The 24,409-nt window shown below is 36.4% G+C and overlaps 1 protein-coding gene across 14 annotated transcripts in view; it reads left to right on the top strand.

Annotated features, from left to right (window-relative positions):
- The window catches only part of ERC1 (ELKS/RAB6-interacting/CAST family member 1), a 518,359-nt gene that overhangs the window by 373,479 nt on the left and 120,471 nt on the right, over nucleotides 1-24,409 (top strand). For all 14 annotated transcript variants that reach the window (XM_043565007.1, XM_043565004.1, XM_043565003.1 and 11 more), the window contains one exon: nucleotides 20,115-20,259. In XM_043565007.1, coding sequence (XP_043420942.1) covers nucleotides 20,115-20,259 — 145 coding nt within the window. The remainder of the gene's footprint in view (nucleotides 1-20,114; nucleotides 20,260-24,409) is intronic.

Here is a 24,409-nt window from a genome sequence, read left to right as displayed (position 1 = left end):
ACAGCATACAAAACAGGTTTTAAAACAAGACTGTCATGGGGCACCTGAGTGTCTCAGTCGGTTGAGTGTCCGACATCAGCTCAGGTCATGATCTTGCAGTCTGTGAGTTCGAGCCCTGCTTCGGGCTCTGTGCTGACAGCTCAGAGCCTGGAGTCTGCTTTGGATTCTGTGTCTCCCTCTCTCTCTGCCCCTCCCCCGTTCATGCTCTGTCTCTCTCTCTCTCTGTCAAAAATAAACATTAAAAAAATTTTTTTAATTAAAAAAAGACTGTTATAATAAACAAATAAGGATATTACATAATGATAAAGGGATTAATCCAACAAGAAGGCATAACACTTATAAATATATATGCACCCAACATAGGAGTACTACGGTATATAAAACAAATATCAAGGGACCTAAGAGGAGAAATTGACAGCAATACAACAATAAAGGACTTTACTTCTCCTTTACCTCACTGGGTAGATCATTTAAAGAATCATTGGCCTTAAATGACACATTAGACCAAATGGATTTAATAGGTTTATACAGAACATTCTATCCAAAAGCAACAGAATGCACATTCTTCTCAAGTGCACATGAAACAGTCTCCAGATAGATCATGTTAGACTGCAAAACAAGTTTAAATAAATTCAAGAAGATTATATTAGGCATCTTCTCTGAACACAGTGGTATGAATCTGAAATGAATCATAAGAAAAGTGGAAAAACCACAGAAATGTGGACATCAAGCAGCATTCAACTGAATAACCAGTGGGTAATCAAAGAAATCAAAGAAATCAAACTTACCTAGAGACAAATGAAAACAGAGATGCAACATATAAAAATCTTTGAAATGCAGCAAAAGTGGTTCTTAGAAAGATCATAGCAATAAAGATCTAACAAGAAACAGGAAAAATCTCAAACAATCTAACTTTACACCTAGAAAAAGAAAAACAAATGAAGTCCAAAATCAGTCAAAGGAAGGAAATTATAAGGATCAGAGCAGAAATACATGAAATAGAGACTCAAAGAAACACACAAAAACAAAAGAAAAAGATCAATAAAACATTAAGGTGGTTCTTTGAAAAGATAAACAAAATTGACACACCTTTGGCTAGGCTAATCAATAAAAAAATAGAACAAGCTTTAATAAAATCAGAAGTGAAAGAGGAAAAGTTAAACTGACACCACAGAAATGCAAAGAATCATAAGAGATTACTATGAACAATTTTATGCCAAAAATCTGGATAACCTTAAAGAAATTGATAAATTCCTATAAGCATACAATCTTCCAAGCCTGAATCATGAAGAAATAGAAAATCTTTATACTAATAAAGAGATTGAATCAGTAATCAAAAAAACCAACAAACAAGAGTCCAGGACCACACGGCTTTACTGGTGAATTCTACCAGGCGTTGAAAGATTTAATACTTACTCTTCTCAAACTGTTGCAAAAAAAAGAAGAGGAGGGGCGCCTGGGTGGCGCAGTTGGTTAAGCGTCCGACTTCAGCCAGGTCACGATCTCGCGGTCCGTGAGTTCGAGCCCCGCGTCGGGCTCTGGGCTGATGGCTCAGAGCCTGGAGCCTGTTTCCGATTCTGTGTCTTCCTCTCTCTCTGCCCCTCCCCCGTTCATGCTCTGTCTCTCTCTGTCCCAAAAATAAATAAAAAACGTTGAAAAAAAAATTAAAAAAAAAAAAAAAAAAGAGGAAAGAACATTTCCCAACTCATTTTATGAAGCCAGCATTAACATGATACCAAAATCAGACAAAGATACCACACACACACACACACACACACACACACACACACAATTACAGGCCAGTATCATTGATGAACACTTATGGAAAAATTCTCAACAAAATATTAGCAAACTGAATTCAGTAATACGTTAAGAGGACCAAATACCATAATCAGATAGGATTTATTCCAAGGATGTAAGGATGGGTCAATATCCACAAGTCAATCAACTTGATACACCACAGTAACAAAAATGAAAAAATACTATGTCATCCTCTCAATAAATGCAGGAAAAGCATTTGACAGAATTCAACATCCTTTTATGGCAGAAACTCAACAAACTATGTATAGAATAAACATACATCAACATAATAAAGGCCATACTTGACAGACCTACAACTAACATGATACTCTGATGAAGAAGCTGAAAGCTTTTTCTCTAAGATCTGGAACAAGACAAGGATGCCCACTCTTACCACTTTTATTTAACATAGTATTGGAAGTCCTAGCCATAAAAATTAGGCAAATAAAAAAAAATAAAAGACATCCAAATCTGAAAGGAAGAAATAAAACTATTTACAAATAACACCATACTATACATTAAAAACCCAAAAGACTCCACCCAAAAGATGTTAAAACTAATAAATGAATTCAGCAAAATAGCAGTATATGAAATCAACTTACAGAAATCAGTGGCATTTCTATACACTAATAATGAATTATCAGAAAGAGAAGAAAACATCCGCATTTACAGTTACATCAAAAAGAATAAAATAACCAAGAAAAAATTTAACCAAGGAGGTGAAAAACCTGTATGATGAAATTGAAGAAGACACAAATAACAGAAAGATATTCCATGCTCATGGATTGCATGAATTAATATTATTAAAATGTCCATACTACCCAAAGGAATCTATGGATTCAGGGCAATACCTATCTAAATTCCAATGGCATTTTTCACAAAACTAGAAGAAATAATTCTTTTTTTTTTTCAATATATGAAGTTTATTGTCAAATTGGTTTCCATACAACACCCAGTGCTCATCCCAAAAGGTGCCCTCCTCAATACCCATCACCCATTACCCACCCTCCCCTCCCTCCCACCCCCATCAACCCTCAGTTCTCAATTTTTAAGAGTCTCTTATGCTTTGGCTCTCTTCCACTCTAACCTCTTTTTTTTTTTTTTTTAGAAGAAATAATTCTAAAACTGGTATGGAAACGCAAAAGATCTTGAGTAACCAAAGAAATCTTGAGAAAGAATAACAAAGCTGAAAAAATCACACTCCCTAGTTTCAAACTAATACTACAAAGCTATAAAATAGTGTGATATAGGGCATAAAACAGATACACAGATCAGCAGAAAGAATTGAGGTCCCAGAACTAAACTCAGACATATATGGACAACTAATTTACAAGAAAGGCACCAAGAACATGCAATGGAGAAAGGACAATCTTTTCAGTAAATGATATTAGGAAAACTGGACAGCCACATGCAAAATAGTGAAACTAGGCCATGATCTTACACCATACACAAAAATTAACTCAAAATGTATTAAAGACTTGAATGTTAGACTTGAAAACATAAAATACCTGGAATAAAACATAGTTGATAAATGTTGATATTGGTCTTAGTGGTATTTTTGTGGATCTGACTCCAGAGGCAAGGGAAACAACCAAAAATAAATAAATGGGATTATATCAAACTAAAAAGCTGCACAGTGAAAGAACCATCATCAAAACAAAAGGGATACATAGTAAATGGGAAATGTTTTTGTAAATCATATATCCAACAAGGGATTAATATCCATATTATATGAAGAACTCATACAACACAACGACAAAAAAAACAATTAAAAATGGATAGACGTTCTGAAAAGACATTTTTCCAAAGAGACATAGAGATGGCCAACAGGCACATGAAAGGTTGTTCCATGTCACTAATGATTAGGAGAGTGTAACTTCAAGTTATAATGCAATATTACCTCATACCATTTAAAATGGCTATTACAACTGTTATCAAAAAGACTAGAAATAACGAATGTTGAAGAGGATGTGGAGAAAAAAGATATCTGATACACTCTTGGTGGGAATGTAAAATTGGTATAACCACTAGGGAAAACAGTGTAGAGATTAATAAAAAAAAATTAAGAATAGAACTACCATATGAACTAGCTCTGGGTACTTATTCAAAGAACTCATAAATGCTGATTTGAAAAAGTATATTAAAAAGAGGTATGTTTATTGTAGCATTATTTATAATAACTAAGAAATGGTAACAGCCTAAATGTTCCTTGATGGGTTAATGGATAAAGAAAATATTGTGTATGTGTGTACACACACATACACATACATACATACATACATACATACATTCATACATACAAACATACATACATATAATTGATCCCTTTACTCATTTTGCCCACTTTCACCCTCCTCCTCTGGTAGCCACTAATCTGTTACCTATATCTATCTATATATCAATATAGATATAGATAATGAGTTTTTCTATATTTTGTTATGTTCATTTGTTTTGATTTTTTTAGATTCCACATATGGATGAAATCTTATGGTATTTGTCTTTCTTTGTCTCACTTATTTCACTTAGCATAACATCTTCGAAGTACATCCATGCTGTTGTAAATGGCAAGATTTCTTTTTTTTCATGGCAGAGTAGTATTTCACTGTGTGTGTGTGTGTGTGTGTGTGTGTGTGTGTGTGTGTGTGTCTCTACTCCTCAACCTTTTTCAATATGGCTTCTACTCCTAGCCATGAAACTGCTTTCCACAGTAACTAGAAATATTCTAAAAACTAAATCAAATGGAAATTTTGCATTCCTTATTTTGACTTGTTTATAAACACTTTAAAGTATTTGATGACTTCTTATTGGTTGAAACATACTTTCTTTGGCTTTCAAGATACCACTGTCTTCTTGTTTTCTTATTCCTCTAAGACTGTTCTCCTCCCCCCCCCCCCCCCCCGCCTTAGTTCTTTTATAGACTGTTACTCTACCAGTGCTATATGCCTCTCTTCTGATCTTGGTGGTTTCATTATTTGAGCTACCTTCTTTACTGGCCATTTCCACATCCATCTTTAATTCAGGGCCTGGCCCCAGGCCCATCAGTACAACTGCCTACTAGATATCTCTTTTCTCAAATTCATAGGGTTATTGTAAGGATTAAATTACTTAATCTATTTAAAATGCTTAACAGAGTAGCCAACTCTGTGGTAATCAAGTTGGCTGTATTGATCATGGTGAATTTTTTCCCAGTGCATTTATACTCTTTTATTCATTCTTTTGAGATCGTTGGCTTATTGTTAAGTCATCATATTCCAAACTGTTTTCTTGGAATACTGGTATTCCTACAGTTGTTTATTGGTATTCCCCAGGAAACTGAGGAAGTAGGGTTCCGTGGTCACCTAGGTTTGGAAAATGTCTTATAAAAGAGTTGGCACCAGATAGTAAATATGTTGAACTTTGGGGACAATTTGGTGTCTGTCACAACCACTCTGATTTTCTGTTGCCTTGCTAAAGCAGTCATAGAAAATACATAAACAAATGGATATGCTTTTTCCCATTTGTAATTTGTTTATGGACACTGAAAATTGCATTTCAAATCATATTCATAAAATATACTACAAATTACATTATGTCATAAAAGTATTTGGGGGGGGCACCTGGGTGGTCACTCTGTTAAGCATCCAACTTCGGCTCAGGTCATGATCTCAGGGCTTGTGAGTTCGAGCCCCATGTCGGGCCCTCAGCTGTCAGCACAGAGCCTGCTCTGGATCTTCCATCTCCTTCTCTCTCTGCCCCTCCCCTACTTGCTCTCACTCTCTCAAAAATAAATAAACATCTAAAAAATAAGGTAAAGTTCCCATAACATAAAATTAACCATTTAGAAAAAAATAATTTTCTTTTTGTGGTTTCAGCCACTTAAAAATGTAAAAGCTATTTGCTTACAGGCTGTATGTCAACAGATGGTTAGTCTGATTTGGCCTGTGGGCAGTAGTTTGGCTACCCCTGCTTTAAAATGTAGCCTCCCATTAAAGATGTGTAACCTACACCATAAAAAGCTCTTGTGAGTTCTTCACCAGGGTACTATTATGCCCAGTGTTCCTTCTATTTATTTGACCATGGAAATCTTTTTTTCATGGGACATTTGTTAACATCTCTTTCCGTACTTCCGTGGAATACACTTTTGAGAAATACTGACTTAAAGAACAACTTTGGGGCTGTGAAACAGACTGGAAATAAGAGAAGGTATCTTGTCTTTATTACTCCTTTGATCAGGTGAGCTAACCAGTCATAGAGAGGATGCACTATGGAAAATGGAATTACCCCTATAAGGAAGGCACCAGTTAGGTGCTATAGCCAAGTCAGATTGGCTGAGTTGAAGGTAGACTTGATAACATTTATGCCATCAATCAGCTTTCAGAAATAGAGAAAATGCATATATTGCTATAACATAAGACAAAGTAGAGGGACTCTAAGAGAAATAAAATATTCAATTGAGGAGGAAGAGGCCCAGAGGCTATAAACAAATATAATCAGTTATAGTTATCATTTTCTCTAGTTTTAAAATCTTTATTCTGTGTGTGTGTGTGTGTGTGTGTGTGTGTGTGTGTGTGTTTGCGTTTAAGTAATCTCTACACCCAGTATGGGGCTCAAACTTATAACTCTGAGATCAACAGTCTTACACTCCTCTGACTGAGCCAGCCAGGAGCCCCCGAACCAAATTTTTTATTTAAGTTTACATATAGTAAAATCCCAAAACTTGTGTCGAAATAATATTTTCAGGGCCTGGGTGGCTCAGTCAGTTGTGCATCCCGACTTCAGCTCAGGTCATGATCTCACGGTTTGTGAGTTCGACCCCCATGTCAGGCTCTGTGCTGACAGCTCAGAACCTGGATGGAGCCTGCTTCAGATTCTGTGTTCCCCTGTTTCTCTGCCCCTCCCCAGCTCACATTCTGTCTCTCTCTCTCTCAAAAATAAATATTAAAAAAAATATATATTTTCAGTGGTCTTTTTCCTATATCTTTGAGAAGTAAATGTGTGACTTAGTAAGCAGTGATGTTTATTGCTTTACTACTTTTGAGTAATATTTTTCCTATTAAAAATAATACCATTGCTATGCAGAAAATGTCAAAAAACACTTATCAGAAAATTCTGCATTTCCCATTGTTTTATGCCTACTGTAATCATATGCCATATATATATATATATGAAAAATTAGGTATAATAACCATGCTTTTCAAATTATGTTTGGCATTTTACAAGTAGCTAGAACCTAAGAAGAGATGCAGAGAAGGTGGGATCATCCAAGCTGGCAACAATAATAATTCATCTGCCAAATGCCGGCACAACTCCTTACCCATGCCTATAGAATTTCTCCACCAGATGTTTCATTCCAAAGCTGTGTTGGAGAGGAGTTGGTCTTACAATTTTTGCCAACAAATTAATAGCAGATGGATAATACAATTGTTGAATAATTAACAGAGGAAGGTAATAAATTACTGAATTTGTTTTCGTCTATTTTGGCCAATAAATGCTTTTGATCGCCTTCAAGATCTCAGCAACACCAGTGTCTCTAGTCCTCTCTCAGCACACCTCACATTACTAATCTATATGCCTGCAAATTTTATATATTTCATCTATAACCTGAGGAATATTGGAGTATTTAGTCATGGGAACAGTACCCACTTTTTTCAGGCAGTGCACCAACAATTCAAACGTTACATGTTATGTATAATGTTGGATATTGGATATTTTGTGAAATCAAGACACACTTAGCTCTGGATAATTCTGCAAGGTGGAGAAATGAGTGCCATGATACCATCGGCATTCTTCTAGCAAATGTCATAGCAAACAGACTTGGAATGCAGTGGAAGCGTAAAAAAAAAAAAGCAAGCTTCCACGGTAGCATAGTGTGGACAGCTGGTATGGACATGTTATCCATCTATGACTGGAAAAGGTTAACTAAACAGTGGGACAGTGACAAAGTACAGGGATTAATTGCTTAAAGCGTTCAATAATTCTTAAAACAGACATCTAAATAAATGGAGGTATGCTGGAGTTTGAATTCTGAGAAACAATGTTAAGAGTTTATTTTCCTTTGGAAATAGAGACATCCTTAAGAAGACACAATAAATGGTATAGCCTGAAAGTGTGAGTAGGACAATAACAGGTGTGCCTTATTTTGAAGGGACTACATCATTATAAGAGAGGTTCATATTCTGAAATTTTCTGTTCATATTACACCATTAACCTTGAGGCAGAACAGACATACTATTATGAAACAGTAAAGACAAAATAAAAAAAAAACAATATAAATCTTTTTGTACATATCATCCCCAGATGTTACTGTGAACCCACCACTTAGCTTCATCTCTTGAGGCTCATGCTAAGCTGTTCCCCCCACCCCCAGCACTTCCAGCAGAAATCAGTGGGTTTAAGAACATAATTCACTAGGGATTTTGATAGGATTTGAATAATCCCCAACAAAAACTCCCTTGACTGCCAGCTATTTTTAAAGACAGAGATTTAGAAAGTAGAAGATTCTGAGTTCACCTGTCTGTCTTGTGATGGCCCTTGCCATAAAGGAGGAAATTTGCCTATGAATGCATTATGAGATGTTTGCCTAAACCTTTTTTCAAATAATCTGTTGGGTAGAATTACACTGCAGAAGTCATCTCTGCATGATATTTCTGAGTCCAGTGATGGTCAATATTATTAATGTCTGCAGTATCATCAGAATTTAAGAGTTTAAAATAACTGGTTATTTTCACTATAGAATTAGAAGGTTTTTATGTATTTATTGAATTAGGAACAGTAAATGCAAATACTAAATAAAAATTGAGGCTTGGCAAGCATGTGAGGAATCAGGGGTAATACCTTACTGTTGGTCTTTTAAATTAGTTCATCTTTCTGTAAAGTAGTGGGTCTCAAAATTACCTTGACTGCTTCTTAAAAGTTATAGATGCCCATCCTTTGAAATTCAGGTGTAGTAGGTCAGCAGTAGAGCAGAAACTCACATTTTTAATAATTTATTTTATGTTGGAGAACCAAATAATGGAGAACCATTATTTGTAAGGCAAGTCTGAAACATTTTTTAAAGTTATACAACTTTCCACAGCTATTGACCTAATCATTCTTGAGCTCTTCTTGGGTTTTGCAGGTAAATCTATTTCCCTCTCATAGCTGTTTTCCTCAGTAGACACTTTGGATTGCTTTTCATGTTCTAAGAATTTGCTTATCCATTTTCTCTTTATATTACACTTTGCCATAACTCTTGTATTTTCAAGGTTAGGATTTGTTTCTATTTGTTGTTATCCTGATATTTGAGAGTGATTTTTCTAAAGGAGAAGGGAGCTGAGAGGTTTTTGGTCTGCCATCTTGAAATAAGGAATCCAAAATTTTAATTAGAACTCTATTAGAGTTTTTTTTTAAATTTTGACCAGGAGGGAAAAAGAGAAGGCATAGAAGTTTAGGGAAAAGTAGGGTCGGTGGAGTCTTTTTTTTTTTCTTTTAAGATGAACATCAATAATTGTAGCATGAGGAATTGTAGCGTGAACAGTGAGTCATTTTAGATCAAATAAAACATATGTTTTTATTTATATGAGTTCTCTCTGGAAATAGCTGGACATTAGGTAGAAATCACTTCTATACAGAACCAGAGATAGGGACAACTCACTCTAATGAACTGTGACTACATAAAGAACAAAGTCTAAGATTCTTACCTAAATGATATTGTTTTCCTTTCTGTATCTGTTTCATTATAAGTTGTAGTTCATTTTAATGTCATTGTGGTAAGTACACTTTTTTTTTTTTTTTAAGAGCGGGAACATGAGCAGGGGGAAAGGGCAGAGAGAAAGAGAGAGAGAGAATGAATCTTAAGCAGGCTCTACATTCAGCACAGAGCCTGACGTGGGGCTTCATTCCATGACCCTGGGATCATGACCTGAGCCAAAATCAAGAGTTAGACGCTCAACCAACTGCATAAAATATTGAAGGGAGTTTTGATCTCTGCATATCTGGATATCACAAAAAAATACATCACTCACTAGAATCTTTTAATATGGAGATTATGTAGATGCATTTTATATACAGTTTGGTATTTGAATAATTTATAGCTCTAGATTTCTTTTTTTTTTTAATTTTTTTTAATGTTTATTTATTTTTGAGACAGAGAGAGACAGAGCATGAACAGGGGAGGGTCAGAGAGAGAGGGAGACACAGAATCTGAAGCGGGCTCCAGGCTCTGAGCTGTCAGCACAGAGCCCAACGCGGGGCTCGAACTCACGGACCGTGAGATCATGACCCGAGCCGAAGTCGGACGCTTAACCGACTGAGCCACCCAGGCACCCCTCTAGATTTCTTTTAAAGATAGGTACTATGTACCATTATTTTACAAATTAGTGTGGATTCTGTAAATTTTTAGTGGATCATATTCTAATCAAGTAAAATGACACATTAAATGAGTAGATATTATCTTAAAGTAATCCTTTTTTCTAGCATTTTTTTAAAGAATGTGTTCTGAGTTGGGTGCCTTGGTGGCTCAGTCAGTTAAGCGCTGACTTTGGCTCAGGTCATGATCTCAGGGTTTGTGAGTTCAAGCCAGTACCAGGCTCTGTGCTGACAGCTCAGAGCCTGAAGCCTGCTTCAGCTTCTTTGTCTCGCGAGAGCGCGCACGCGCTGCTCCTCCCCCGCTCACACTCTAATATAAATAAACAATATATATACACACATACATATGTATATATATACATATGTATGTGTGTATATATATATACACATATATGTGTGTGTATATATGTATATATATACATATGTATGTGTATATATATATATACACACATACATATTCTGAGACTAATTCTGATCTCTTAATTTCTAGTTTTTAGATTCCAGGTATATGGTCTATTTTACTATTTGGAATTTTCATGAAATTGGTTTTATAAAAGTGTCTCCAGGAAAGCAAAACTCTGGAGCGTTGCACCACATAATGCATCATTTATATGATTGTGATTATTTATTGAGTTGAAGGTGTAGTTTTTGAACTTTTTACTTATTGTCAGCTAATCAGCCCCATAAAGGATGAAACTAATAGCTGATTCTTCATTACGAAACAAGGGGAGAAAGAGTAGAAAGAACGTCCAGAGTTTATTGAGACCTTATTTACAGTCAGGTAAGCTGCATTTTACTTAAAATACTCATGGAGGAAGAGCTGGATTCTGGTGTTTCTTAAAAGGAAGCCATTCTATTTTTGCATGAAGTTCTTTATTAGACCTTTTATCTCCAGATTGTTTTATTCTGTTGTTAGTACTTTTTCAGGTGGTGTTGTCTTGTAGCTGCAGAGAAGCTTTTGTGTAATTTAATATTTATTTCAAGTTTAACCAAATAGTAGAACTTCTATAAATATTACCTTCTATTTCTTGAACAGATTTTTAGTATTACTGTAAATGACTGTTAACATTGACAGAAAACAATTTTTTCACAGAAATTCTAAGTTACTTCCAGTCTGTAGATGTAGCGCTGAAACCATGTTTCTATATTATACTTTTAAACTAGACTTAATAAGGGAGAGCAGAAGGCCAGTTTCATTCACTAAGTCCTGTCAGTGCTTCCACCTCAGACCTTTCCCCATCTGTTCAGTCCGTCAGATTTTGCCTCTTGCCACCGCCACTTCCTAGTCCAACAATGACTGAATAAAAGGCATAGATTCTTAGAGATCTGATTTTCTTGTTTCAAAACATGAGTAAAGAAAAGAAGTTTGAAAGAAGACTTGGGAAAAATACTTAACAGTTTATATTTTATCTTAAAGGTCACTTAAATTGGGGGGAATAAAAATACATTGTATTTAAAGACATTATGCTAAATGAAATAAGCCAAATACAAAAGGACAAATACTATCTGGTCCTACTTATCAGGTTAACTAGGGTAGTTAAATTTGTAGAGAAGCAAGTGGAATGGTAGTTGCCCTGGCTGGGGGAAGAGGGAATGGGGAGATAGTGTTTAATGGATACAGAGTTTCAGTTGGAAAAAAAAAGTTCTGGAGAAAGATCATGATTTTGATGGTTGCAGGCCATTGTGAATATACAGTGCCACAGAATCATACACTAAAAAATGATTAAAAAAGCAAATTTGATGTTATGTATATTTTACCATAATGAAAAAATACATTGTGCTTATTGTTGTTGTGTTTGCTGTGTAACATTCCTCTTTTAGAAAATCTTAATGACTTTAAAAATAACTTTATTAAGTTACAATATCAATACAATAAAATGTATACATGTTAAGGGTACAGTATAGGAGTTTTGACAAATGTATACACTGTGTAACAACCACCATAGTCAATCTATAATACATTTCCAGAAAGTTCTCTTGCTTCCCTGTCTAGTCAGTCTGCAGCCCCCAGCTCCAACCTCTGGGAACCTCTGATTTCCTTTCTCTTTGTGGATTAGATTACAATTAATTTTTATTTTTTAAAACAAATGGAAAAGATACGAGCTTTTATTTTTTTCAAACAAATGTAGATACAAACATCAAGTTTTTTGCCAGTCTGAGAAGCAGGCAAAGCTCGATAACAGAAGTGTCAATAATGTCACAGTCGAACTAAATTTTCCAAACTTGTCATAATCTGTAGTGTGTGGAGATATCAAAACCCTCATATTTTAGAAAAAGTGAAGAGAAAAACTGAATACAGATTTTCCCTGCAAAATTTTGTTTAATCAACCGTATTTACTAAGCTATAACTACTACCAGTTTCTTTTAACTTTGATTCTTTTCAAGGACTTCTGAAAAATAAGGTAGTCCGTATTGGGATAGCTCCTCTACCCACTCTTATGTCAGTGTATTTCTTAATATAAATCAGTTTTCTTCCCTTATTTCAGGCAGTAGATATAAAGCAAGAGAAGATTGAGAAGATTCCACATTGTTCTGGGCAAAGGCCTGGCTACTGTAATGTATGAAGATTACACAAGGCAGAACCCCGGCAGACACTATTGGATCAAATGCCCTAAGATAGTCTCTGTTTGGTGACATTTGAAAGTTACTTTCCAGCATCAAAACATAAATGTGATATTTATTTTATATTTCATATACATTGTATAATATATCAGTTTATCATAGTCCCACATGTGATCTTGAATCCAAAATTTAGACATAATTTTATTCTTTGTTCCTTAAAAATTATTCTTGTAATATGGGAATTTGATTCGTAATAAATCTCCAGCAATAGCATCCTAACCTTTCTGCTTTGAATATCATCCATTCCAGTCTCCCCTCTTTGCCTCTGAATCAGTCTTTCTAAACCTCTATTTTACTTTTCTAGTACTTTTGGTGCTTCCATTTTATCAAAATCAAGTTACTCTTTATTCAGTATTTTGAGTAACCCCTATATGTCAAGTTTTGGTCCGAACCCTCAAGGATTTCATAATCCATGTTTATTCCTTTCTGCTATTCCAGACCATCTCTACTCTGATTCAAAGCCACCTTTTCAGCTTCTCTCATTGTTTCCTTTCCCCATAGAAACCCTCTAATCCAGTTACGCCATGTGTCCTCACATATGCCTGTGCTTTTACACTTGCCACTTTTTCTGTCTTTTTCATTATCTCTGTCAGAATAAGGTCCCTCTCAATTCCTATGTCCTCGGCCTAAGGTGATTTCTTTGTCTACTGTATTCCTTGAGCATCCACTACCCATATGATTTATTGGCACTTACCATTTATTATCTCATCTTATTAGTTATATTGAAATCTTACAGTTAAAGAGGGTAGACATACCACTCAAAAACAAAACCATTTATACAGTATCTCTAATAAGCTCTCCAAACACCCAGTCATGGGAAGCTCTACCAATTTTTAGGCCTCCCAATTCTACTTATTAACAAGAGTTAACACATTAGATGTTCATTTTATATAAACTGAAATCTCTTTGTGACTTTCCTCCCTTCAGTGCCATTTGTGCCCTCTAGAGGAGTACACATTAAATGTCTTATTTCTGCTATTCCTTGTTATTCGGACAGCCTTAATCATGTTGTATGGATAAATCTTTTTGGATTAACATGCCCTTTTATAACCCTATCCTGTCACCTTCCTTTGGATACCTTCTAACACTGTATCTTAAATTATGTCATCCAGGGGCGCCTGGGTGGCGCAGTCGGTTAAGCGTCCGACTTCAGCCAGGTCACGATCTCGCGGTCTGTGAGTTCGAGCCCCGCGTCAGGCTCTGGGCTGATGGCTCAGAGCCTGGAGCCTGTTTCCGATTCTGTGTTTCCCTCTCTCTCTGCCCCTCCCCCGTTCATGCTCTGTCTCTCTCTGTCCCAAAAATAAATAAACGTTGAAAAAAAAAATTAAAAAAAAAAATTATGTCATCCAGAATTGAGCCTACAACTCTAGTTGTCATCTGTCTACTTAGAGTAAAACAAATCTTTCTTTAAATGAAATGTAAATTAGCCAAAGTTAGTGTCTCTTTCCAGTCTTGGTTTCTTTCATATTTTCAAATTTTTCCCTGTTCTCACTGCTCGTTTGCCTTCCATGGTACTGGGGCCCGCCCCCCCCCCCAAAAAAACCCCACTTTAAAAATACAATGAAACATAGCTTTAAAATAAGGGAATACATTGGAATAATTGGGAAAACAAACCACCACATTGGATAGAAATGGAGTCAGAGTTGAAAGAGGTATTAGTTCAGAATACATTTGTGAAGTACCTACTCCATGCCAGGAACTATTCTTGGCACTTGGGGTATATTAGTGAACAAGACAGATGAAGATTCTGCCTTTATGGAGCTTGCATTCCAGCTATTTCAAAATAAAGGCTTTAGGCAAAAAGGAACACTGGTGAATAATAATACCAAAGTATAGAGAGTAACTCATACCAAATAAAAGAAAAAATTGTAAATTTTTAGGCACATGAAATACAGAAAATTAATTATGCTTACAAGCTTTTGGTGTTCAAAGCCACGAATTAAGACTCTAGAAGGAAAATAGTGTATGTTAAAAATTAAAGATAGGGGTATTATTTACAATAGCCAGAGGCGAAAACAACCCAAAGTCCCATCAGCTGATGAATGGATAAACAACGTGGTGTATACCTACAGTAGACTATTACTCAGCCTCAAAAAAGAAGGAAATTATGACACATGCTACCCATGGACCAACCTTGAGGACACTGTGTTAAGTGACGTAAGCCAGACACAATAATACAAATACAGTGGGATTCCCTTTATGTGAGGTTCCTGGAGAGATCAAATTCATAGAGACAGAAAATAAATGGTGATTGCTAGGAGCTGGGTTGGGGAGGCAGAATAGGGAGTTGTTTAACAGCTACAGTTTGAGTTTTGCAAGATAAAGAGTTCTGGAGATTGGCTGCACAACAGTGTGAATGTATGGAACACTACCGAATGTAAACTTAAAAATGGTTAAAATGGTAAACTTTTTGTTATGTGTATTTTATCACAATTAAAAATAAAAACTTAAAAAAAATTAAGTTAGCTAATAAATTGAAAGACCAACAAACCCATAGAAACATTAGAAGAAAAATTTAAAGATATAAGCCATAAACATAATATAGTTGGGGAAGCCAGCCCTGCACATGTAGATGAATTGACTGATATTTACAGAGCACATACCTGTTAGTATCATTTAAACTGTGAATTGACAGGAAATGCTAAATAGAGAAAAGTTAGCAGTCAAGTGAGGAGTCCGGTTTTAAAGGCAAGAAAGCTACAGGCATTTCAGGTAGAAAGCATAGCATAAATCTGAGTGAAAAGTGGTAACTCAGTGATATAGGGTCCTTGAAGGACAGTGAAGAAGAAATGGGTTGAAAATTGTAGCTGGTTAAATATTAAGCCAAAGCACTTGATGTGGTAAGAAACCAGATTAAAATGAATTGGGAGAGTTGGACATTATACAAGGACAGAGAAATCAGAATGGGTTCAAGAATGATATTGACCCATGATAAAAGGATGGTAGTGACTATGATAGTGAATCTGGAGATACAAAGCCACGATATCATTAAAAATTATTAGAAAGGAAGAACCAGCAAAATGTGAATATTGGTTATGAAAAGCAAAGAACTCAAATTATTTAGATGTTGTCAGTTAGTGGATCTAGAAATAATGGTGATTTAATTAACACTGAAAGAGAAATTTGTTATGGCAGATGGAAAATTTTATTTAGTGTTGACATTCTACATTAAAGATATTTCTGGGTACCTACAGTGGAGATAATAAGACATTGACCGAAGCTTGAAAGGTCAGGCATTTCAGTCAGGCTTGCCCAAGTAGCCTCACCTGCAAACTGGTTTTTACTGAGCTTAATTAAGGTAGTGTGTGTGCCATACTCTGAGACCTCTGTAAGTGAAGTTGGAAAAAATAATAATCAAAAGGATTTTTTTTTTCGTCTCATTGATGGAAGAGTGGAAGAGATATCACAGTAGTTTACTAACTCTGGATAGTTAAATGGCTAAATAACAAGTAAAGGAGGCATTAGAATCAAGGAGACATCGATGAGAATCTAGATTTCAAATTTATCTTAAAATTGAAGTAGATTAAACTATGTTTACTTGTCCATGACAATAATACATCCAAAGCAACTGACGTATTCTTGCTTTCATCTGATCTCCCAATGTTTTCAGGAGTTTGTGAAACTTGATTGTGTAATCATTCAATTTGAAATATCCAGTTGGAGGAAGAGGGAAAAATAAACCTTGGTGGCATCCCTTCATCCACACTCCTTTTCTGTCTGGTGTTTCTACTAAAAACACATATTTGGGATTCACTGTTAAATTAACCACCATCATTCCAACACTGATTATATTTCTTATTTACTAGCGATAGCTGTCTAATGTTTTGTTGTTCTCAAGGATTCAGGCATTTTCAAAAAGATTTTGAGCTCCATTTGCTTTGAGTATTTGCCTCCTGTTTCCAAAATTTCTCAGAAGGGAGAAGGGGACGAAGGAGGTGGTCTTACTATTTCTTGAAGCTCAAATGACACAGAAGAGTACTTTTAGAGACATCTTGATTCTATTAGATTTTTCAGGTCAAAGGGCAGGTTCAACTGTTATGTAGTTTAAAGCACCAGGGATGGAGTGAAAAGACCTCTTTAATGACTTAAAGTTGGGTTTCTGCTACTACCCACTCATTATGCAAGTAATATGGCATGTTAGTCAAGCAGTAGGGGGTCACTAATCACTTTGAAAGGTTCTGTGTATACATTTTTTTTTTTAACTGAGGGAAAGACTTTAACAGAAGAACAAGGAGAGTAATTTAGCAGGAAGAGCATTGCAGTTCTTATTTTGCTCTGGGCTGTGGCATACATATATTACCTTTCATATTATATGTGCGTATATTACTCCCTCGGGGCTCATGGGAAATGAAGTCAGAATGTGCTTCACTAGCGAGTCTTCCTCTTCTGTAGATAGACTTGAGTTAGTAAGACTCAAAGCCAGTAATTATTAATCCCCATCGAGGTTCATTTTCTTTAAAATAGCCATATTTGATTTTGAATAGGTGACTTCCACATCTCAAGCAATTGACTCTGAATAAAAAGGAGCTGTTTCTGGTATTTTTATTTTCTTCTTTATAGTTTTCTGTATCTTCCAGTTCTTCCATGAATGCAAATTACTTTTATCAAAGTTACCCTTTTTGTTCCCAAAGAACCAGTTATATTTAAGAGTTAAGTGGCTACTGAAATAAGATTATTTTTGTAATTTGTTTTTTTTTTTCCCACGCTAAATTCCATTTCCTCTGAAAAGCAGGGTGTTGGCTAAAATTTTTTTGTTTTGACACTTTTGAGTGCTCTCTGTAAAACTTAACCACGTAAGTTCACCTATACCACATGGTCTTTACTACCAGATGTATTGAGAGAACAACAATTTTTCTTATTCCCAAAAATTAGATGGCTGTTACTATTTATTACATTTAATATTCTTGCCTCTCTTTGGAATTTTTTCTTCTGAATTTTTAATGAAGTTGTTCTCCCCTATAGTTGTCCATTTCAAATTTACCAAAATTGTAGACAAGAGAACAATACTATCTCTTTCTTTCCAAAAACAAAAGAAAAACCTAAAAACTAATATACTCATTAAAGATTGTGACATTACCGAATATATATGTGCAATATATAATAAAAATATTTTATTCTGGACTATCAGTATCAAGGGTATACTTTTTTTTTTTTTTTTTAAATTTTTTTTTCAACGTTTATTCATTTTTGGGACAGAGACAGAGCATGAATGGGGGAGGGGCAGAGAGAGGGAGACACAGAATTGGAAACAGGCTCCAGGCTCTGAGCCATCAGCCCGGAGCCTGACGCGGGGCTCGAACTCACGGACCGCGAGATCGTGACCTGGCTGAAGTCGGACGCTTAACCGACTGCGCCACCCAGGCGCCCCAAGGGTATACTTTTAAAATGGAAAGGACAATGGTATGTTAAACTGTTAGGGAATTTTCAGTGATTGTGAGCAATGGGTATGGGAGATGAAGTTTTATTCTGTGCAGTTTGTAGCATATTATCAATGCTTAATAAAAAATAACATAAATGAAATAATAAAATTTCAATTTGAATTTTATATAAAAGGAGAAAAAGATTTAAAATGATATATCTTAGTAAAAAGGCATTATTGTAGTGGCTCACACTCCAGTGCCACATCCTTTATTTTAAAATTTAGAATCTGAATTGTCACCTGTTATATCATATTGCAGTTTGGGAATGTGACATTTTACCCCAGAGATTAACTGTACCGCACTAGCTGGCCAAGCATATCATTTATAAAAGAATTTGGAATTCGGTCAAGATGCTTCACCAACATAGAATAATGTTTACTATTTTACATTATGAGGCTTTCCTTGAGCACAGAATGGAACTCAGATCCCATCACCTTTGTATCTCGCATTTGCAAAGATGCTTATTACTTGATCTAATTGCATACAGTCATTTATCTTTCATTCATCTTCTGTTATTTGCCTGCTGCTAAATGTGTAATTCTGACTATTGGTGCACAGAAATGCTGCAGCACCCTTATTGAGAAAACACATTTCTCATTCCAGCGTTGTCAGTCTTTGAGCTTCCCCAAAGGGAACAGATGACAGCAATCAGCAGGAAATTGTGCATAGTGAGACCAACTTGAACTCCTCCACCTTTAAGCTCATTTCACCACTTAACATTTTTTTCAAGTGGTCAGTGGATATATTTAGACTATTGTTATCCCTTTGGTGTTGATTAGAACTTCACGAGATAAGCCATCTGCCATTTTTTTAGAATTATATAGAGTGTGGGGACAGTGGAAAATTAGACTGGGGTCACTGAGAATCTTCTTTCCTTCCAACAGCAAAGACTGGTTAAACAAATCTTCATTTCCATGATGTAAGCTGATCTATATCCTCTATTTGTTAGTACTGCTTGTTCAGAGTTCTCCAGACCTACCCATCCAGAAAATAGAAAATCCTTGTCAGAATATGCAAAAGATAGTCTTCCAGTTTGTGGCTAAACTAAAACTCTTCCAGATGACTGCTATTGAAGCATAATTATCTTAACAAAAGACAGAAGCAAGGTTAAACTTGGGCAGTTCATTCTCAGATTCAGCATTTCCTTAGGTCAAAAGCTCAGGCCACTTAAATAGTTCCTGTAAGTCAAATCTGCCTTCTTAGAGATGACTTAAATAAAAGATGCGCTATTGAGGAATGCATTTTTGACTGTGAGACTAATTGTTCACCAACTTCATTCTGATTATTTTGTAAATTTCTCCTGTTCACCCCTCTTTTAAATCCCACCTTCTTTTCCTCTGGATGTGAACCAAAAAGTCGTTAGCCAAACCACAAGGAATCTGTAAGGTTTAAGTTATTGTTTCAAAGTGCACAGATCATTGCCAAATAAAGCCATGACTGGAAACGTATTTGCATTGATGAGAGAAAGAGAATGGTAGATGTTTAGAATGCTCCAAGAACAGATGGCTGATTTTCTAAATCCTATCTACTAATGTTTACAATTTGTTATTCACTCTGTACATAAAAATGTTTTCAGTTTCAGTAATGCCTCAATTTGCCTGGAAGGTACCAAATGCATATCAAAAGAATAAGTTAAATGAGTCAAATGTATGGGTGACAGTATTATTCTTAGTTTAAAAGTCGTTAGTTTTGTTTACTTTTCGAGTTTAACTATAACTATAGGAACTCTTTATTAAGATGTCTGTATAACATGTGATAAAGACATTACAATCAGAGAAACCTGAGTGGGATTCCTGGCTGCACCATTACTTGGTGTGAATTTGGGCAAGCTATATAAGCTCTCGGAGCTTTGGGTTCATCACCCATAAAATGGTGTGATAATAATAGTAACTTCAAAGGATTGTTTTCAGGATAAATGAAAGCCCTGGAATTTTCCTTATTTTGTAGGCAAGAAGCTCTTCTGGCTGCCATTAGTGAAAAAGATGCCAACATAGCTCTTCTGGAGCTTTCATCCTCTAAGAAAAAGACCCAAGAGGAAGTGGCTGCACTGAAGCGGGAGAAGGATCGTCTGGTACAGCAGCTCAAACAGCAGGTATAACTAAATGCCAGGGAGGGCCCCACCATAGAGGGTCAGTAGGTCCAGCTTTCACACCGTTCCCTACCTTTATCTTTGCCAGCTTGTATTTTAAGGTCTCGTGTCTCATATTAGACATCTGATCTTTGTATCTAGTTAGTTTTCATAAGCAGAGACTTTAATCTTCACAAATCTCTGGCTATATCTAGGAATTAGAGATGTCACAAGTCTCTCATGAGAAAGTTTTTTTTGGTTTTGTTTTTGAGAGAGAGCGTGCACATGCTCAAGCTGGGAAGGAACAGAGGGAGAGAAAGAAAATCTTAAGCAGGCTCCACACCCAGCACAGAGCCCGACCTGGAGCTCAATCCCACAACCATGAGCTCATGACCTGAGCCGAAATCAAGAGTTGGTTGCTTAACCAACTGAGCCACCCAGGCATTCCTGAGAGCATTTTTTAACTTGTGCAATGGCTGGATGAAATTAATGAAATTCTGCCCGGGTGAAATGAAAAAGGCTCATTTCTTTTGAATGATCCAACCAGAGTCCCACTGTAGAAGGCATATTTTTACTTAAACAATTCTAGCTATTCAGAGCTAAGTATGTTCTGAAGGTAAGGGCAAAGTTTTGCCCTTTTCTTTTCCAACCTAAACCCTCCCCAAATGTAATGCTTAATATTTATGTAAAACCTGTGGAAATAAAAGCTAAACACTTCCCTTTTGTTGATGGTTGGACAGTGTTGTAAATGTACTTAGTGGACAGAACTATATACTTAAAAATGGTTAAAATGATAAATTTTTTGTTATATATATTTTACCATAATTTTTAAACTGGGGGGAAAATCTTTGAAAATAAACAGAAAGCTGAATCTAAGTCCCCTTCTTTATCTTTAATGCTCTTCACTGGCCATTCTTGTACTGTTTGCAGTGTCCACAAGTCATGTCTTCTAGTATCATCTCCTTTATTCTCAGATACATTTTCTGCGCGTTGTGTCTGCCTTCATTTGCTCTTCTGTCTGAAGTAATAAGACTGGGAAAGAGTTTTTCAAGTGAAGGAATTTCTTCTTTTCTACTCTAGGGGATCATTAATTGATAGTATTTTTACATAATATTTAATGTTCAAATTAACAAGAATCAGTATTTACACAATAAAATAATTGTGGGCCATTATTAAAACTGTGTAGAACTGTGGGGCGCCTGGGTGGCGCAGTCGGTTAAGCGTCCGACTTCAGCCAGGTCACGATCTCGCGGTCCGGGAGTTCGAGCCCCGCATCGGGCTCTGGGCTGATGGCTCAGAGCCTGGAGCCTGTTTCCGATTCTGTGTCTCCCTCTCTCTCTGCCCCTCCCCCGTTCATGCTCTGTCTCTCTCTGTCCCAAAAATAAATAAACGTTGAAAAAAAAATTAAAAAAAAAAAAACTGTGTAGAACTAGATTTTATGTTTCTGTGGCCAACTTTGCTGAGAAAATACCAAAAGATGTCCCTTTTCTTTTCTTTTCTTTTCCTTTCTTTTCTTTTTTCTTTTTTAAATGTAATTTATTGACACATTGGTTTCCATACAACACCCAGTGTTCATCCCAACCAGTGTTCATACATGCTACATTTACATCCCTCCTCAATGCCCATCACCCACTTTCCCCTCTCCCCCACCCACCCCCCATCACCCCTCAGTTTATTCTCACTACCCAAGAGTCTCTTATGGTTTGCATCCCTCCTTCTCTTTTTTCCCCCCTTCCCCTCCCCCATGGTCTTCTGTTAAGTTTCTCAAGATCTACCTGTGAGTGAAAACATATGGTATCTGTCTTTCTCTGAGGATGTCCCTTTCTACAGGATAGATAGATGACCAGCAAGAAAACCCAACCCACTGCTCATTTATAAGCAAAAGAAACTTTTCCAGTGTCCTAAAATAATTTGTCATAAGAAGAGGACATCAACCAGTATTTGGATACCAGTTAAGTAAAGCAGGAAGAATGTGCTTAATTTTAAGGACATCTGGGGGTGTCAGGGTGGCTCAGTCGATCGAGCATCTGACTTTGGCTCAGGTCATGATCTCGTGGTTCATGAGCCCAAGCCCCACATCAGGCTCTGTGCTGACAGCTTAGAGCCTGGAGCCTGCTTCAGATTCTTGTCTCCCCTTCTCTGCTCCTCCCCTGCTCACACTATATCTATAAAATGTCTAGCAGACTAGAGTACTGCATCTCATTCATAGTAGCTTTTGATTACTTGGTTCTCAAGGCTATATGTTTTCAGTAGGTGAAAGTTGAAGATATGAACTTATAATCTTTAAAAATAATGGCTTAATGCCTTTACATCTAACTATATGCCCTGGGTATTCTATAGTGATGTGATCTATGTAAGGAGAAAGATAAATGTAGTTCTTGGGAGTCCTTCCTAACAGTGTTTTCCTGTCTCCTTTCCATGTAAAGTTTCATATTCCTGCTGTCTCAAAGAGTATCTAGGATGCTATGAGCAAGAAGGAACTGGTCTTGCCAAAGATATTTGATTCTTTAATTTTTCTAAGTGTGTGTACTAACTTTTAGACAAGGGAGAGGCCTTTTGGAAAGCGGATATGGCATCAATATTGTTTTAATTTAAAGCTTCTAGTCCTTGACTTGCTGGAATGTGCCTCAATCTAAAGGCCATTTCCTAACAAGGAAGCAGGCAACGTTGACCGGGCTTTCCAGTAAATGGAGCTGCCACTGCCTGATGGGCTCTTGGCATTCATGGGCAGTTCCTATTGTCAGAAAGAGATGAAGCAACAAGGGATTTACAGATTTGGGGGTCACCCTCTAAGATGGTCCCAATTTACATACCCACCCCAGGGTAACTTATTTCCGTGACTCATTCATGGCAAAGCAGCACTTGGAGAGGCTGCATCAGAGGAAGGGGCCAGAGCCAATGAAAAAAATAAAACCTAAAGGTTGTCTAACAAACTCCAGATGTGCTGTGGTGGGTGCCAACCAGTGTGTTCGGATTATAAGTCATGAAGAAGCCCCTGCTGTGATTGTCAAGCACCCACGCTGGATTTAATGTAAACTCACATGGAACCCTGGAAAGCATTAACACAATCTGTTGAGCCACAGCAGCTGTCACAAGATGGCCTTTCTCTCAGCATTATTTTCTTCTTTTCACCTCAAGAATTTTATAGCCTCCATATTGTATTTGCTGTTAGTGTGAAGTCTGGCTCTGCCCCTGTGTGTGCTCTATGCAGATGTGCCGTGGGCAGATTGGGCTTTTTGAGACAAGCTACATGGTTGGGTTTGTTTTGTTTTGCTTTCTTTTGTTTCTGTTTTTTTAAAGGTCAACTATAACTTTATGAGTAAATGCTACAAACTTAAACTGATGTGGTTTGAATCTAGACAGTCTCATTTACAACTATAATTTTGGAATCCTCTGCATTAGGATAAAATGTCAACAGTATATTCTTTTATTCCAGCATTGTCTAGGCATGAGGGATATAAAGACACAGTACTTGCCTTAAAGAAGAAGCTCACAGGGTAGTGCTTAAAATACTAGTTGTTCTAAACATTTGGCAAAACCATTCTGTAGAAAGTAGTCTTACCATCATTTCCTGCTGACAGTCTCAGCAAATCATCCCTGCATTACGTGATTTATTTGCCCATTCATTTCACATTCTTTGAGTATTTACTGTGTGTCAAATATTGTATAAATGGAAAATGAATGTCTTCCTAGTTAACAACCTGGCAGAAAGCTAATCAGACCTAGATTGTACCTCTCTCTAGCTGTCTCTTTTACCAAAGAGACAAATTATTTCTCTGAGATTCATCTATAGAATTTGGATAATGTTACCTGCCTCACAGGGTTGGTGTGAAATTAAAGAACACAGCAAACCCATAGCACTTAGATTTCCACTTTCAGAGATCCCTGTTTCACAGTGAGAACTGTGCTATCTCTAGGTGATACATGCTACATTGAGGGAGGGGAGAGCTTCAGTAACTATGGCTCTCCTTCTCAGTCATCTCTGATAGGTGTTTACTTTTCAGTATGACTATTGTATTTAGAATTATATAGCCAGCACATTGTGTTCTACTCCTGTGAGGAAGAACATATTTCTCAGAGCACTTAAGAGAATAAGTGGTACTTTTTATCCTTCCTTTTTCTTTTTACCTGTTTCTTCAGTGATAGAACTATAATACAGCATTTTTCAAAAATA

This window comes from Prionailurus bengalensis, chromosome B4 (assembly GCF_016509475.1).
Source record: "Prionailurus bengalensis isolate Pbe53 chromosome B4, Fcat_Pben_1.1_paternal_pri, whole genome shotgun sequence".
Classification (NCBI taxonomy): Eukaryota; Metazoa; Chordata; class Mammalia; order Carnivora; family Felidae; genus Prionailurus; species Prionailurus bengalensis.
This window is presented reverse-complemented; position numbering and strand designations above follow the sequence as displayed.